The 18,867-nt window shown below is 43.4% G+C and overlaps 1 protein-coding gene across 1 annotated transcript in view; it reads right to left on the reverse strand.

Moving 5' to 3' along the window:
* The window catches only part of CHPT1 (choline phosphotransferase 1), a 23,304-nt gene extending 6,867 nt beyond the window's left edge, over nt 1–16,437 (reverse strand). Inside the window, exons 1-5 of the mRNA XM_074825951.1 lie at nt 16,107–16,437; nt 6,495–6,642; nt 5,357–5,498; nt 1,691–1,775; nt 2–133 (exon numbers count right to left, since the gene is read on the reverse strand). Of these exons, the coding sequence (XP_074682052.1) occupies nt 2–133; nt 1,691–1,775; nt 5,357–5,498; nt 6,495–6,642; nt 16,107–16,349 (750 nt within the window). The 5' untranslated portion in view covers nt 16,350–16,437. The remainder of the gene's footprint in view (nt 1; nt 134–1,690; nt 1,776–5,356; nt 5,499–6,494; nt 6,643–16,106) is intronic.
* Between the last annotated feature and the right edge of the window lie 2,430 nt (nt 16,438–18,867).

An 18,867-nucleotide genomic window follows, 5' to 3' on the forward strand; every position in this document is an offset into this window, starting at 1 on the left:
CTGCTATTGTAGATCCATTCTTTCCAACCCCTCCGCCAAAGATGACACGGAAGTAATTAAAAAAAGAAAGTGCTGTTCCACACAGTATGCCAAAAACTGCCAAGAACTTCAGTTCTAAGCCCACCAAAGGGACCTTACCAGAAAAAACAAGAGAAAGATATTAAAAGTTAAGGATAACACCTTTTTTAAAAAGTGATTTTAAAAGCTACTGGTATCTACTAAACAATTGTTTTATTTGAACTCTCGCTTTCCCAGGAACAAGCTCAGGACAGTGTTTGAAATTTGTTTCCTTACTAAGGAGATGATGAATTTCTTCTGTAATGTTTAAACTCAACTTCTGAGTACTTAAGTTCCGGTCTTGGAATTCAGCTAGATCTTACTGTTTGTCCTTAGGATGTTCTTCAAATATTTTTACAACATAAGCAAAAACTTGAGACAGACTACTGCATCACCAAGGCGTGGGAGGGGGAAGGATAGTTCCTTCTATTTCACTGGGTAACACAACACTGAATCACAGGAAACACAAACACCATCTGCCTGCTTTGTGTTTTGGTACATGTTATTTGTATGCTGTATCTTTGCAGTTAGAATAGTCTCCAGATACAAATTTTAATTAAACAGTTACCTTTCAGAATCAATTGCAGTTTCAAGGAAACTTCCAAAGGCAGCAGAGGATTTAAAAAAAAAAGAAGTAGTAATAAATTGAAATCATCGACTATATTTTTGAATATAGATTGTTTTGAGATACAGCATAACTACCACAGATTTCAATACTGAAGAAAAATCAATCATAATTAAAGTCTAATGCACCTACTTTATTTTTCAACATGAAAATAAGCTCTTTGAAAACAGAACAAAAGCAGGATGGGGAAAGGAAATGAAGTTTAGCTAAACATTTAGTTGCCGAGTAAATTTATGAATTAATTTGAATTACTTGGTGGTTTATATTTAGATTAATTTGCACTGGTTATCAATAGCATGGAATGGTCTCAGCTCTTCCATGTGCTATAACCAAGCGGAACTATACATTTATGAGTAAAGAAAGGTTGAAGATGTTAGTCTAATATACTTTTGATACTGTCCACTGAAGTGCATCTTTAAAGATCAGAATAAAAGCCAGAGATCAGGAAATGCTTCTGGAAAGAACACTTTTCTTGAAATATAGATATTAACATTTATGTCAGCTGTGACATAACTGTTAAAAATCAGGACATCTCCACTGGCACATAAATATGGATTACTTAACCAAAAACCCCCTAACTCCATCCCATGGTTTTGTTAGATTAAAGCATTTATTCTGCAAATTTTAAAATAAAGCATCCTATAAGTCATTTAACAGAACAGAAGTGTATGTCTTACAATAAAACACAAAAAAAACCCAAACCCAGAACGAAAACTATTTGTTAAAGCTTAAGTATCTGCAGAGTATTAGTTCCAGATCAGAAGTGGCAGATGGGGTCTTTTTTCCTCTACGTAGCTCTAAATTTGTGCGTAGGAAGTCACACCATTATACCTAAGTTAACTACAACATAAAATTAACCTACATTTGTACAATAAGCTAAACCAGAACATTAGACAACTAGTAGGTGTTGATGGTACTTGCACAGGATAGCTTCAAATACCATCAGAAGGTGAACACTTAACAGGAACTGAACACTCAACAGGAACTCCGAATACTTAATTCACTTACCTTATGGTCCCATATTGCTGTGCCACCATATGCAGATATCAAGAGCAGCATTGTTATGGCTATCTGAACTTCAGTTACATCAACTCTATGAAGGAAAAAACCAGAGGTTTAGTTAAGGAAGAGGTCTTTTTGCCATAAGTGTAAGGCGGGCGAGGGGGGAAACCAAAACACAGCGACTTTAAATTATCTCCTTAAAAGTACTTCAAGTTACATCAATGTATATAGAATATGATTTTCCTTGACTGAGAAAGATACTTTATATGGAGGCACACATCTTTGGTTAAGATTTAAAACTAAACATATACTCCTTATCTAGAGCAAGCTACATATAACTGTAATAGGGGGAAAATCTTTAATGAATACATTGTTAACTATTTGACAATTCTGTATAAATTTACAGAGTTGTTGCTGTGTAAGCATCAAATCAAAATCAAATCAAAGTTTAAGGCAAGCTCATAGTAAATGAAATCAAACATTCCCATTAAAAGCATATCATATAAAAGTATGGACCGTGCAGGCTGGGACAGAAGGGATTTCTTTAAGCCATCGTATCATGAAAACTTGACAGATACAGCCTGCAAAACATAAGGGCAGTATTTTGAGGACTGAGTCAGTCGATAGCTAAGCATCTGTCCTGCTTCAGAGGACATATAATTGATACCTTGCTTTTTTCCATAGAAAAAAATTTAAGATAGGTGGCCATGTATGCCCCCTAAAGTCTGGACTCTGTATTCCATCTTGTTCATTCTCAGACAATAGAGCCAAATTCCTTCTTTCTGTATTTGATTGATGAAATTTTTTGAGAAGAGCTGAATACATTAAAAAAGTTAAGAGGCGGCTCAAGAGAAAGATTTGGTATTTTTAATAAAGCTTTAAAATACATTAAAAAAAAAAATAAGGAAGTGTACTTCTAAGTACCTAAGGTACTGTTTATGCTACTGAAGGTTTTAAGACAGGTACCTGATCTTTGTTCTGAAGTCACCAGCAAACAGGGACAATGGATGTTTAAAATACAACATTTCCTTAAGCAGTTAGAATAAATTTGGTGTTTTAAAATATTATGACCAAAGTCAACATGTATCATTACTTGCTTTGCACGTGAACTGTCTGCACAGGAAACTATTTCTAAAGGGAGATAGGAATCAACTCTTGGCTAACGGAAAACATTTATCTGATCTTGATAATCACAGTAACACTAAACTCTCTTTTCATCAGAAAGATAGTGATAAAATCTGATTGAGTTTCATCACAAGCTTCAGACTCTTAGTCTTAGAAGAGCCAAAATTTAAGCTGCAACTAGAGGACGTGCTGAGGTGCTCGGCACTGTCCAAAGCTGTTGGCATGGGCAGTCCTCCCCTTCCTACACCATTGCGCTCCCTCACCTGTACTAGCTGTTGTGCCCATCGGGCTGCAGGGTGAACCAGCTGACCCTGCTACCCCCGTAGAGGCTTTTAATCTTCTGCCCATTTCATGCATTGGCTTGAAAGCGGGTGACAGTCTGTGCAGGGGAGAAAGGGGACAGTGCTGTGGGGAGTTAGCTCTTCCCTCTCTACCAGGGATGGGGTGTTCCACCTGCCCGGACGTTGCTGCAGCTGCACACTGAACTTGCGTGTTACGTCACGCAAAAGTGTCCATATGCAACTGTTCAGAGTTTGTGCTCTGTACTACTAAAACCTATATTTCTAAGCTGTACTGCACTTGCTGGTGGTGGCGACGGGAGGAGGCTCAAACTTGAAGTTGAGTCATTATATGTGCCAATGTTTAGTAATTAATTTTACAGAGGCTCAGACAGTTGGTTGCAACACAGTCCAAACCGAGAGTCCGAAGATTTTAATCAGACACTGTGCTATGTTCTACCTAACCTGACAGTGGCACAGTACTCAGCTGCTCTGATCCTTCCTGGCCATCACCGCTAGGACTCTCTCATCTGTCATTTGACTTCTAAAACCAAGTGCTGCTAATTCAGGAACAGCATCAGTGAAAGCTTCCGTCTGTGTTAAGTATTATCATATTTATAGCAATATACTATTGCCTTAATTTAGATTCTCACCTCTACACTTAAGATAAATAAAATTTTGAGCCTTGAAACAACTCTGACCTGTTCTCACTAAACAGAAATAAGTTATCTTGGGGAAAAGTGTCTATTGAACTTCAGACAGTAAGCATGAAACCCCAGGCCATTCTGAACTGCTTGTGCTATGCACTATCACTATATTTATGTAGAAGCCATTAATTTTTTTAATGAAGAAGTTTTTGTGGCATTGGAGCCTCAGTGCCTTCCTGATGGAGGGAAATCATTCTCACCTTTTATGCAAGAACGACAGGCACAGAAAAGCAATCATTGCTGCACAATCCCAGAGCTCATGGCATAGTCCATCTCCCTTCATTGTAGTCCACTGTCAGGTACAGAAATTAACCTATTTCAGCCATCACCCTAAAGCATCTATTTTTGTTTACAGCACAAGATGTCCTTTAAAAAAAAAGTAGGATGGGTAGGCAGGTAGAAGAGTTAAGAGTTTGTGTGGTAAAATGTACTATCATCAAATAAAAAAAGAGCTCTTAGCATTACCACAGAGACAGCTTTGTTTTGATTCAGACATCAAACAGTATGCACGAATAGCTGATCACCAGCCTGTGTGCCCAGCGATGCTCGGATTTGCTAGGGTGCTTTTTCCAGGTCAGAGCTAAGTAGGATTATAAACAGGTGACTTAGCAAGTGACTGGGATTTGTGGAAGGGTAGCCTTCATCTATCACATATTTCCAATTCTGCTGCTACAGAAGTCTCTGATCTTTTCTTCTTTTCAGAAATCTTTACTAAAGTACAGCTCGTTATTTTAAATCGGCAAAAGGCCATGGCTAGGCACCACCACAGCTGTGGGAGGGTGCAGCAATCCCCACACTATGAGGAGTTACATTGCAATTGTTACCTTCTACATAAATGTCATGCCACCTCCTCCTACACTGCAGCGAGAACAGATGAAATTTCTACCAAGTCATAAGCAGCATCACAGCAATCTCTAGAACTGTGACCTAACACAAAACCTAAAGGACATCAAAGCCAATATGAGCCAGATTAAAAGCAAAGCCCCCATATAAACGTGGGGTAATTCTTCAAGCACTGACATAGCTCTGTGGAACTCCTTGCCTAAGGATGCAATGGATGCAGAGTTCATTCAAAGGAAGAATGAAGATGTTTATGGAAGGGAAACCCATGAGCAGGGGAATTCCTCTAAAAATTCATGTGGTTCGGAGTCCCCTGGGCTGAAACTGTTCTGTGGCTGGGAGGTTACAGAGGCAGGTACTGCATATGCTTGCTCTGTCCCTACACAGGAGCACTTGGTTACCCTGCAGGCAAGACCCCTCTGGCCTAAGCCTGCATGGTGCTTGTATGGGTTCTGAGAACAAATCCGCGGACAGAAGAGCCAAACGTATGCAAAGAAAACACACACAGCTAGAAATCAGCTGCTAAAAGAACAAGTCCTCTACTTGGTATTATGCAGAGTCTTGAAGTTCTTGCCAGGTAAAACACGAGTCTGCTAGGGTGGAAGGGAGATGAGGAAGAAGGCAAGAGGAAGTGACAGCAAGGAAAAAAACAAGAAATGGAAATCAAGTAGCTAGTAGTCTCAGACATTAAGCCACATGTATTTCTAAAGATACCTACTTACTTTCCAAACCTTAGTATGCCTGATACATATGTCTGCCAGTGAGCAGAATAGAACATGAACAGTCCCACAAAACAACAGAAAAACAACCAGTCAGGATTTGTTCCTAGTCGGATTGCTATGCAGGGTCCAAGGACAACAAAAACTGAAAAGCAGAAATGAACATGTTAGTCATATAACCTCTGTTTGCAGTTAAGAGAAATAAAACAAACAAACAAAAAAATCACAAGGCATTTTACACTACTATAACAAAGCAATGATATGACTGATACTTTACTGAGTAGCTCACCTCAGGGACAGTCCTGGCAGGAGAGACCAAAACACAGGACTCCTTTTCTTCCAAGCAAGGGCCCTGCCTTCTAGCCTACAGTGGTGGTTCTCTCTTCTTCTGGCCTTGTCATCTCCTGTTCTTTGCAACACTGACAGCTTCAACTGAAAGGCCCAGCTCAGAGAGACTGGTAGTTGCACTTCTCTGGGAAGTGAGGCATAAAGAATGTACCAACTCCCAAGGCAAATGTTTCAGCCATTAAACTTTTACAGAAGTACAGGCGTTGCCACCACCCGCAGCTAAGTTATGGAAAGTAAAACTATGCAAGGCTTACTTTTTAAGGACTCTAAATCAACTTTTTTTATTACTAAACTGATATTTTGGCACCTCACTCCTAAGGTGGAATCCTTAGTTTCACATGCCAACACCAGTCTTTTAGGTCCTTAAAATCCTTTATTAGGCATCATCTGTACCCTACTGGAAAACACAGGCTATGTATAGTAAAAAATCTCTAAGCACACTTTTATGGCATTCTTTGTTCACCATCTAGCTGCTTCAAAGAACACTGTATGTAAAGATGCACAGTAAGAGCAGAACGCACGTTACCCAACGCCTGCTAAAGGTACTTCTGAAACACCCTCCCTGATACTGGTCAGGGATGCAAAGGTCAGGGGCAGCCTTGGCTGCAGTGACCAGGAGATGGTGAAGTTATTCTAAAAGAAGGGACCATGCTGACCCTCCTCTGAGGAGGTGGTTGGACTAAATGATCTCCAGATGTCCTTTCCAACTTCAACAAATCTGTGGTTAATCATCTCCTCTTGAAAACAGGTAACTTTATTAAAACTAGCGTGGGTAACAGCAGGTTAAGACTACCTGTGGAAATAGAGTCGCAACCATGATCGAAGAGTTCTCCCAGAGGAGAACTACTGTTTGTTCTTCTGGCTTGCTTCCCATCGATGGCATCCAGAGACTGGTAGATAAAAAGTCCTAATGCACCCAGGATGTACGCCCAAAAAGGTGCCTGAAAGACATTCACATAAAAGGTCACTAGGCAGTTACCCATTTCTTAGCTGATAATCCATTTAATTAAAGGTAAAATATTGCTCAGCACAAACCTCTACTACATTGTGCTACTTGTTACTTAGTTAATGATCCAACCAAATTCCTTGCGCTAATCTCTACATGAATTGTAGTAACTGCTATAATGAACTACACCAGCAAAACACGGGTCCTTCTATTTATTTAAAAAACCACAAAACCCAGAAAAACTTTAACCTCTCTTCTGCATGAACCGACTTATTTTTCTACCTTAAACCTACAGTATTTCTGTATTTATTTGTATTCTTTGCGCTGAAAAATGTTATGAAAATAAAATTACTCTTTAAAACAAAGTAGTAGCAAGGCACTTACTAAAGTTCTCAGCTGTTTATGCAACAGATGTAAATCTGAGCAAATCATCTAAGCAACATATACATATAAAAAGCCATTACCTTTACTAAATAAAGACTTCAGCATTCAGGAAAGAGATTTTTTTGCAACGTACAAAAATTGACAACACAGGCACTTTGGACAAGGGTTTGAAGAAGTTAAGTCATTCACTAAATACAAAGAAGCAACTATCTACTTAATACAGAGTATCAGAGTTTCCAAGCTGTGAATCAGTTACCTTAACACCAGTCTTCAGTTCAAAGGAACTGTCCTTCAGCAGTACCTTTCAAAAGCATTATTTTCATAGGCACAGTCAGTATGTCTTTGTCTAGGAATTAGTTTTTACTACACATGTCTGCCAGTGAATGGAATGTAAATATATTCTAACTAATATAAAATTATTTATAATACCTATTGAACAAAATACAGGTAACATTTGCCTCAAGTAGTTTCGAGTGGTATCCTTAACATTTAGAAGCACTGTTCACAAAGAGAGTCAAAGTTAGGTATAAATGCTGGAAATGCAACTTGTAGATTAAACAAGTGAACAGCCACAGGCAGTCACAGAGCCAAACCCTTCCCCACTCCCAGGTGAGGGACAGCTGCTGTGCCTCTACACCTCTGCAATTCCTCTCCTGTGGCACAAACAGACCAACATGATTACATGTATTTCCTAAGTCCAGTAAAGGCTATTAAGCAGATTTAGACAACAGATCAAATCTCACTGAGCTGAGATTTGTCCACACTCACATAAACCCAGTGACACTGCTGGGAAAAAAGGTAAAATGACAGTTGCCAACCTGTTCATAGGTAGGGACAGGAGAAGGCAGCAATCAGAATGCAGATGAGGTGAGCTGCTCCTCCAGACATTGTTTTCTCATCATTATTATACTCACTGACTTGGTTAGAAAAAACTTATGCCTCTGGTTAGACTGATCCCAAAACACATCCTTCCCAAGAACCAGCATGCTTAAGGGAGACTGAGTTCTGAACAGCTTTTCTGCTGTTATTTAAGACTTCCTCATGTATTCAAGGCTGGCTGATACACTATGTTATGGCTTAGTTTTGTGCTTTTAATACGGAAACAGTATTGTCAATGAATTTATGATTTTCCTGCTACCCAGTATTTGGATAATTTCATTACTAAAACATTCCATCATTTAAACTCAAATGCCTGGCTTCTTCACCCAGCTTTGAAGCAAAAAACAGCTACAGGTGGATAGTCTGGATTTGTATGTACATAGAAATCTAGAAAACTTAGAAAATTCTTCAGAACTGGCAAGGCCATCTTTCCCCTTAATCCAAGGAAACTAAGAAAAATTGTAATCACAGATCATGCTGAAAGCCTTGAGCAGGTGAAAGAGGATGAGTACATATTCTCATTCCAATGGACATTTAGCGTACTGGTACCTGACAACCCTTTCAAAGATCACACTGTAGAAATCCAGGTCAAGTGATGACAGCAACACGTTTGATATTAACCAGTGGAATTAGTTGAGTTATTCAGGTTTCTTCTCCCTTGTCAGTCCACTTAAACAAAGGAATTTTATGTTGGAGAATGGGGCTAAACCAGGGAGCAAGTTCTTAGCCATCTTTTGAAAAAGTTTCTCTCCTCTGACAAAGGGGGAAGGACAGAGCCTGTGGACAACAGGAGGAGCCTGCTGTCACCCTGGGTTCGTGGATCACTGAGAGCTAAGTGGAGGAACAGAGAGCTCAAGGGCCTCTCCTGGTGCAAGCTCACTTGCTCAGACGTTCTGCAGGCAGGGAGGCAGCGGCTACCTGTTGGCCCCCATTCTTGCTCTCCACCTTTCCAAAACACGAGGGCTGTCAGCTGCTGCTCAGGTATTTCAAGGACATAAAAGCACAGTTAGGACCCTGTGGAAGCTAAGATCATTTTAATTGTGATATAATCCACATACTAAAGCTACCACAGTACCTGTACCAGCTTTTTCAGAATAACTTTGTTGTATGGAGAATAACGGATACTCTCACAAGGCAGCTCCTAACACAGACTTATGAATGAACCATTATGAGCAGAAAGGCTGGGAGAAACGACTGGTTCCACTGTAGTCCTTTGAAGTAGTATTTTAAAGACATTCCAAATTTTATCACTGATATTACTGTGAGGTGCCACTAAAGTAATCTGCAGTGTTTTACGAGGTGTCCTTACTGTGACATCTACTAGTTACAAAAAGACAGCTTGAGATCTACTGAAAGTTGTCACGCTCATCCGTGGATTTTGGCAAGTAAACCAGGCTGCACCTGGAAATTTTGTCCAGGACACCACTGGTTTTTCGGTTGCATCAGCCTCCCCTCCTTTTGCAACCATTTACCTATAACTGAAAAAGATTTTAGTTTGCTTTAAGGTCATCAGGTTCTCCATATCATGGACAGAAGTCGACTGTATACAGTGCTAAATATGCCAGACAAATTCCTTACCCACTCCACACTCACCCCCCACCATGTGGGGCACATCACCAATTAAGTCAAATACCAGAGCACGGGCAGGTTTTTTTTATTCAACAGGATTATTTCCATAGTTGAAACACCAGTCAGGAACAGAAACCTGTTATGGCACATTTTTTTTATCATTAGCAGTAGTGCTGTATGTTTGGTATTACCACAGCCTTTCGAAATGCAAGCTCCATGAGATACAACCTCAATTCTAACCAAAAGAGAAGGCTTGCATGCTGGTTACTGTAGTCAGTTTACGGAAGTTTCCATAACCCACAGAACATGATGAAAGAATTCTTGTTCAAGGTAACATCATCTACATTTACCTTACTTCAAAACAAGTGTAACACATTAAATGTAAAAATAAGCAAATAAGTCAGCTTCAACTTAAACTTCTCTTGTTAGATCTTTTTGACAAAGCAATGGCTTTTGTCGGGTTGCACGTTATAGTACAGGCATTATCATTAAAACTGCTGATCCAAGTCTGTTTGCATTAGCTCCTGCTGGGAGAAATCAAAGCAATGGTTCCCCCAGACTCCAAAACTAAAACACTCTGCTCCTTAATGATCTGGAAAGAGGGGGAAAGTTTTCATCCTTTTCCCAGCAAGGATCATTGATATCCATTAACACCTGTAGCGGATGCATCTGTATCCCCGCAGCTGCGGAGCAGGGAAGAAGATCCTAGTAAGAACAGAGCAACAGGTGTCAGAGAGCTTAGAAACACAATCTGGAGCATTTCACCCCTAGGCTGTCAGTTCAAATTTAACGCAAAGTGGTAATAACCAAAGGTCACCTGTGATGAACTATGCAATTAGCAGAGTAAATGGATGCTCTAATGTTTTAATCAGTAAAATACAGTTTTCCAAACCACCAAAGGTGCACAGAGGTTTCTGAAGTTCCTAATAACCACAAATTCTCTCTGCTATTTGTCCTCTCAATACATCTGCCATCTCCTCCGCCTTCTCACACGCCTGGCTCTCCATCCAGGGATGTCCCCTGCTGGCTTCCCACACTGGACCCAAGTAGTTTGCAAATTAGAGAAGTGGGAGCATTTGAGAATGCTGACACAGCTGACAGACTCAGCAGAAAGGTCAGGAGGCTCCCAATAATCATCAGCTTTTCACTGATGAGGTGTTTATTATCTCTGCCCAAAGTTATATCCTGTCCAAGTAAATGTATTATTTGGCCAGAGCTAGATGCTATTCGTGTGGAACTGGAAGAGACACAAACCTGGGGGAAGAGGGAGGGGGAGGATGCTTCTCTGCTTCAATTAAAAAGGTTCTCTGAAAGATGATACAGCCCCAGAATCTTGTCACACACAGATTTGGTACAGCAGGTCTGGTCACCTACTGAACTAGAGAGTGTCAAAACAAAACCATGTGCATATAGTGTTTGACAGTATGTGTGGCATGCCTCTCCTTCAGGAAAAAGTGTAGGTTGAACAGCAGTCCTTATTCTTCTGCTCCTGTGATTCCACCCCACAAAAGAGCACAGACAGCTGCAAAAGACTACATGTGCCACTTATTTCAAGCAAAGCTCTCAAGCCCAGAGAATTCAACAGCTCAGGTATTTGCCATATTTAAAGATTCAGCCCCCCTTAATTACTCATCACATTTAGTCATAATCTCATTTCCTCAATCCACAGCTACTAATTTTGCCCTCATTTACATGGCCCCTCACGGGAACAGATCCAGAATAGAGACATTTTTACTGGACTCCCTCCCTCTTCCCCCCAAACATGGGTGATTTCCCCCACTTCTGTTTGGCACAAAGCAGTATGTACAATTGTACTAACAGCAGGAGAGGGGAAGGGGCTGTTTAAACCTGCATTACAGCAGGGAGAGAGGGCAGGAAGGAACAAAACAAAAATAAGAATCAAATAATCATGCTACAGCCCAAGCGCATTTCATGCATATCAGGGACCCCCAGCATTGCTTTAGCATCCTCCTCTCCCCAACAAGCTCCTTCTGAAAGAGCTCCTGTCCTTCTGTCTCAGGGTTCCTGAACCTTCGTTGTCTTACTTTGTGCCAAATACCTCTTTTCCCATTCACTACTAAGTGCTCCATTCTTCACTTGCAGGTATTGGCTGGATTCCCTACCCCACTCAGTGCTTCACACTTCTCCTCTACCAGGTCAGGGGCTTAATGCTTCTTCCTTCACACACCCACGTCCCCAGTACACACCAGCTGCTCCAGTTCACCCTCTTTTCTACTTCTTCATTCTCTCTCCCACAAAGCTCAGTTGTGCCCTTGCTGTTTACATAATATCATGCCTGTCAACATCTTCCCCTCATTTCCCCCTCTGACAGGAAAAAAAATCAAGACAATCTCTCTTTCAGTTTAAAAGGTGGGTTGTGGGCTTTTTTTGGTTGTTTGTTTGCGGGGGGTTGTTGTGGGTTTTTTTGTAAGGAAGTTTTTTTAAAAAGAGAGAGCAGCAGAGGACAGCACCTCGCCAACGTTCCTCTCCCTCCAGACAGTTAATAGTAGTGCTAGCTGGAGCCACCCAGACCCTCCCCTCTGCTTTTTGGTCTCCCTAGATGTATGGCTTTCTAAATAGCACTTTCATCAAGGTATCGTACCCTTTAACAAATTCACTACACCATTTCTTAAACAATTCTATAGAGCTAGCTATCACAAGCCTCCCTTCCCTCCCTCTGCTCTCTGCATGAGAACCCTTGAGCCCCCACTCCCTTTTGACATCACTGCCCAAACTACAAATCCATAACCTGTGCTCTTCTCTTCCTGTCTTCCTCTATTCCCAGTAACATCCAGGAAATGATAGACAACAGAAACGAAGGCTTTAAAACAAACCAAAGAAATGAGACATGATGGAACCTAAGAAGCTGAGAGCAAGCAGGACAAGTCTTTATCACCGGATGAAATCTACTCTGATCAGTTTGGGGGGCTCTTTGCTTAGAACCTGCTGTAACTGCTACAAGATTTTTTTAAAATTCAATACAAAGTAATAATTACTGTTAGCATGAACTTCTGTCCTAAAATTCTACCTTCCCATGGTATTTTTGAGAGACATGTGGCTAAACTTGAAGGATTACTGAAGCTAGGTCCCTCCATGAGCAACCCTGAAAGTAGTTGGATCAGAGTTTCCTTTCTCCCTTTTGAAATGATTGAGAATTGTGTTTAGCCAATTTTCTTCCTCGTGTTGATGCAAGAAAAAAATTAGCATGACAGTTTCCCCCAGAATGGGAAGGGGTATGAGAGATTCACCTGCAAAAAAAACCTAATAAAGTAACTGCAGCTACTTCAGAGAAGTCAGCTGGCAGTGAGGCAAAACAGTTCACTGTTCACAGTTCACCTAAGAAGTGCTCCTTGTACAGTCTAATACAGCAAATACACACTGTTCATAATTAAAGTCTGCAAAAATTTTCATTCCTAAATATCTTATAATTAGCATCAAAAAACCCACAACAAAACAAAACAAAAAACCCCAAACCCCAGCCTGCACTCACAGTGAAGAAGGTATTTCAGCCCTCCACAGAACATGAAAGGTGCAGGTAGTGTCCTCCCTACCACCACACCTGGTGTAGCAGTCCTGTATATTATTTCTATAGATTACTGTCCTAAATTACACAGAGTAGGGAAGTGGACAAACACTCCAGACACATGGATTTTAGTTATGACAGCACTTGAGGGGTGCAATCTGCTAATGGCTTAGCTACAAATACGAAGGCTTTTGCTGAAATGTGCATTTACAGGGGACGGTAGTACAACCATGTTCCTACCAGACAAGAAGGCATTACTGAAGCAGACAATATTTTATAAAGCCAAAACATATTGCACTAGTCAGCAACAAACTGGCTGTTAGTGGCTGCTGATGCTGATGAAACTAAAAAGAATAGTGTATAAGGAAATAACTGCTACACAGACAACAAGGGTCCATTGTATGCTTTTAGACATCAATTACATTGTGTGTGGGGAGGGAAGTATTATTAAATTGTGGAATTTACTGCAATAGGACATAACAGAAGCTGAAAGTACAGATGGGTTCAAAACAAATAATTCAAAAGGCAAAATCATGAGGTGGAAGGTGTCTGTGGAGAAACAGATCCATCAGCTGTTGTTCTAGCAAGTAACCTGCATAGAATCCCTCACCAAGAAAACCCTATACCACAGTCTTTTGGCAGCTGGAAGAGTATACTGGGGAAAGATCTCTTTTCTAAGCATCTGCTAGCAGCTACTCTCCAAGGGATTTCAGCTACCAGTCTTACTAGTTTTGGATGGTTTGTACAAACATTCAGTGTTTTCAATAAAGGACTAATAGAAATGGCCCACTTAAGACTGGTTAGGGAAAAAAAGAACCACACAAACCAACTCAAACACCCACCAGAACCTCAAACCTGCTTGTTATTTTATCTGAGTCTTCTATCCAGCGGTCCTACACTACCACCAAGAGAATATAAGAAGTTCTTGCTAGTCCATCAGCTTATCAAGACTTGTTCATGAATGGAAGAGGTGGCTTGGCAGTATAGAGAGGTGATGTTGAAGTGCACTATGCTATTAGTTCATTCTGTGATTCAATCACCTTTAACATCATTTTGAGTTCCACCTTCCTCCTAGCCCTTCCAGTCTAAACACCCAAGTCAAAAGCACAAAGTAGATATTACAACAGTACATATAGCACCTATTAGTGTTGTAACAGTTGTAGCTTTTTAAAAAAGCCATCCAGACACATGACATCTTCGGCAGAAGACAAGCTGAGTCACTAAACAAGCAGAAGAGATATAATGATGCCAAAAGTGATGCAGCAAGAGAAAGTAAGGGCTATTTTCACTGTGAAGAGGCAACAAAAAACCAATAGGATAAGGAGTCTGGCTTTACACTACATATTTATAAAGGATATACTGATACTTGAACAAGGAAGTTTAGTCCAAACTGTAGGTTCTTATAAAATTCAGCTCCCACAATCAAAAAAAAAGCAGTAAAGTTCCTAAAACTCAACCTAAGATTCCTGGAAAGAGTAATTCTCTGGATGTCTGCACCACCTTTTTCTTTTTGTACAGGATTCTGCAAGGGAAAAATAACTTAAAACTTACTTTCTCATTTGAGTTTTTTTTTTTGAATAGCAAAGAGAAGATGCTAAAATGAACATCCAGACAAATAGCTGGCAAACAGTTGATATCTACATCACAAAACTAAGTGAAAGGTAGCAGTTCCACAAGCATTTTAACTCTGAAAGTGCCACTAGAAGACAATCTGAAGTTTCCAACCATTCATGCTCATCTCTATCCTCCCTGCTCCTACTGCCTGCAACACCACTGAGTGACTCTACCTGGTGATGCAAATCAAGGAAGTGATTAGGGCTAGACCAAAGCAAAGTTCATTTTGATCTGGATCAGCTTCCTGATATGCCTGACACAAACACCTCTGCAAACACAAAGCGCAACTACAGAAAAAGGGTGCTTCCATCAACAAGAACACTCACCAAAGTATATCTAAGTTATTAAAAAAACCCAACCAACCACCACCTCTGCCATTAGGATTTAAGCCCATCAGAACACAAGAAAAACAGTCACCCTTCAAGATATTTTACAATTTCACAAAGCAATTTTCCCCTGATATTATTTCCCATCCTAACTACCGTGAAGACTGTGGCTGTGAAACTCGTAACAGGCTGGGAAGCTCTGACAGACCTCCTTAAATTGTCAGAGGCAACCCAGTTGTAGGCAACCCAGTTTAAGTGACAGCAGCATCAGCCCACGTTAACAAGCCGGTTTTCCCTCCAGAAGCCAAAGCAATTAAACGTTTCCCACGCGAGGATGGGAAGCATTTGAGCCACTGACATCTAACACATCTGCAACACAACTGAACCTCGACTCTGAACTAAGCGATGCTGAAGTGGTGTCAGCCATGCCCCATGGCCAGCTCTGCCCTGCCCCTTGGCACATCCCGCACCCTCCCTCCTGGCCGGCTGCTGCTCCTTCCTCCACGGCCCCTCTGCTACAGCCTTCCTCTTGGGAAGGGAGTTGACACAGCTTACACCCCCTTCCCAGCACGCTGCCCGAGCAGAGGTGCACACAGGGGACATAAGATGGTCCCTGGCAGAGGCCGGGTCTGGCCTGGGCCAAACAGCCGGTGAGAGCCCCATCCCCATGGGGACCTCCGGTCAGCGAAGGGCCAGGGAGGAGAGAGGAGCCCACTGAAACTCGCCGTTTTACGCGATCCCCCACATTTCGGTATTCAAACCTTAACACCCACCTCCAGTTTGACCCCCGCATCCCCGCTCCCCTGATTTCTTTGGGCAAACCCCCAGTGCTACCGTAGCTCTCCCTCCCACGGGAAGGGCCACGCGTTATCACGGCGGCGGAGCCGCGAGTGACAGGGCACCGCCAGCGACAGGGCACCGCGCCCCGCGGCGGGCCCGGGCCCGAGCACTCCGGGTACTGCCAGGAGGTGCCGGGGCGGCTCCCCCACAGCGGCCGCCCGGGGCCGAGCTGCGGCACCCGCAGGGCTGGAGGGCACGGGGGGCTCCGCGAGGCGGCGGCCGGGGCCGGGCCGCGGCGAGACCGCGCCGGGAGGAGGCGGTGGCGGGCGGGGGAAGGGGTCAGGCTCTAACGGAGAGGCGGCGGCGGGCCGTGGCGGGCGGTACCTGCTCGGTGGCGCTGGGGCAGCAGGCGATGAGCGGCAGCGCCGTCAGGCAGTTCAGCAGGAGGCCGCCCAGGGTGATGGCGTTGGGGGCCAGCCCCAGCGGGACCTGCTCCACCAGCCAGCCCCAGTACGGCTGCAGCCACGGCTCCAGCAGCGAGCGCCCGGCCGCGCTGTAGCGGTGCTGCTCCAGGCGCTTCAGCTGCGCCGGGCTGAGGGGCGCGGGCAGAGCCCAGGACACGGCCATGCCGCCGCCCCGCCGCGGGGCCCGCCGCTCGCCGCGCACCGGACGGGACCGGGGTCAGGCCGCCGCCGCCGCCCGGGGCGGGGCTGAGCTGAGCTGAGGGCCGCGGCGGGAGGCGGAAGAGGCCGACGCCCAGCGGCGGCTCTGCTGGGGGGGGAGCCGACACCTCCGCGGCAGCTACCGCGGGGCGGCCGCCCTCGGCCCCGGCCCCGGCCCCGGCCCGCCGTTGCTTCCCTCACGCCGAGTGCACGGCGCCCTCCCTCCCCACCCCGCAGCAGCGGGCCCCGTTCCTCGCCGGGTTGCCCTGGCCGCGGCGGCCCCGCCAGCCCCGCCTTGCCGTGAGGGGACGGGGATACCCCCGGCGGCAGGGGGAGCCCTCGGGCGTCGAGGGGGTACGCCCGGCAGGCCCCGTCCCGCCTGCCGCCATTTCACCAGGCCCGTGGGCAGCCACGGCCGGTGCTGGGGCCTGGTACAGTGAGCCGGTGCGCCCATGCCGCCGCTGGATGCGGGGTGGGTTGAAGCTCCCTCTCTCCTGTGATTGTCCTTATTCATCTTATTTTCCTCTTGCAGCTGACGGCCGCAGCGGGGGCTGGTGTGTGCACACAGCAGGTGGCCGGCGAGGCTTTTTTTTGCTAGAGCAAGGCATAAAGGCAGGGCTTGGGCAGCAGGAGACCTGCCTGCGGTCAGCAGGACACCACAGCCATGTCTGCAGGGAGGTGATCCCCGCTGCATCAGCGAAGGGGACCCGCTGCCCCCGGGGAGTGGTGGTCTTACATGTTGCGGGGCACCTGGACACTGTGTTACACTGGACTTGCTTCACTGCCTTGACCCGCTTACAGAAGGTGCTTCAAAACAAATACACCCTTTCAGAAATTGTGGCATCTCAGATTATTTGAATTGGTCATGTGGAGGACTTTAGATGTATCCCTGAATCTCTAGGAACATATGTGGTTTCTGAATGTGGCCAAGGAAAGGTAAGCACTGTGTAGCTGTATGAGAGATGAAATCGAAAGTGTAAAATACAATCTCTAACATGTATTATACACTCAAATGTCATCTTCTTAGAATCAGGAATCCTTTTGTAAGTTATTTCATTTTAAGTCAGAGGCTGCAGCTTTCTGGCCAGACACAACAGTTTCCTGGACAGAGCTGTTTCCTGTTATTCAAAGTGAGCTGATTCATTTTGCCTGATAAAGTCAATATGGTTTTGAGTAGGTTTCTCTACTGCAGGGGTCAGGAATGCTTGACATATGCAAAAGAGTGGTTTCCAAATCCCTTGACATGGTATGTGCATCCCAAGTGCTATGTCATTCATCAGTTGATTTCATTTACAGATCACTAAATACGGTCTGATACGGCAAATGGGATTAGGAGCCAAAACAGAGAAGAGAGGAACTGCCAGCAAAAGAGGGGGTAATACATAATATAATAAAGACAAATCTGATAACAGCCAACTAGAGAATGGCAAAAGGGAAATGTGACAGTTAGATTTACAACCAGCCAGATCCCCAGTCCACTGGAATCACTGGGAAAAGGTGTGAAACTGTTTCTTTTAATACCCTGTGCATTATTGTGGTCGATGAACATAATGGTACTGGCATTTATGGGGAGATTGCTCAAGCTCTTTGTGATACCAAGAGGAAGAGAAGATAAAACTAGGAAAAGAAGTGGAGGGAAAGTAAGTGGTGTAAAAAGAGGGCTGCATGAGTAGAGGAAGAAATAAATCCCCTACTTAAGTTATCACTGAGCTTGGGGAAGGGTTTGTTTTAATTTAAAAAGTATTCAGCAACAAAGCATAGAACAAGAGAACATAGAATATAAAGTCCAGTGTGTTTAGACTTCCAGTACTTCCTCAGTATTCAGGATACAGTTTTGCTTCCAAATGCTCGCTGCTTCAGCAAAGCAGCAGCTTTACTTGTCAGTCAGGAAAGCAGGCCATGAAAATCAAGTGACAGTAAATACACTGTGCTTAAAATAGAATGCCTTTTGCTCCAGAATCTCAATATGCAACAAAAGACATTCGTAAAGTAAGTCTCCCTTCACAATGTTCTGCAAAAGGTAGCAATATCGTACTTTTCCCCCTAGAAGGAAGTACAGGAAGCTTGAAACATTTTTTTACTAAAAGGACTATTTTTTAAAATTTCTGACTCAATAAAGACCTCTTTAAAAACAGCATCTCCCAATTTAAGCATTCTTTAAAAGATTTGCATGTATTTTTTCTCCTTCCCTCTCTACATTTGTGAGATTGTTTTCAGTGAGGGAAAAATGGGCTGGCACTAGCTATGATCTTTCAGTGCAAATAGGTAACTACAATGCCTGTATCAAGCTCCACATACAACAATTTGAGAATGGATCTGTATTTATACAACAGTAACATTTATATGCCAAGTGCCCTTCCATGGGCAAGGAGAGCAAGACAAGAAAAGACAAAATCTTTTTCTCTGCCTTCCTTAAAAATAAAACTCTTTTTCTAATTAACTTTGATTCTTCTTTCTCTGCGCGTCTATCTGTGTGTGTATCC

This window comes from Strix aluco, chromosome 5 (genome assembly GCF_031877795.1).
Source record: "Strix aluco isolate bStrAlu1 chromosome 5, bStrAlu1.hap1, whole genome shotgun sequence".
Classification (NCBI taxonomy): Eukaryota; Metazoa; Chordata; class Aves; order Strigiformes; family Strigidae; genus Strix; species Strix aluco.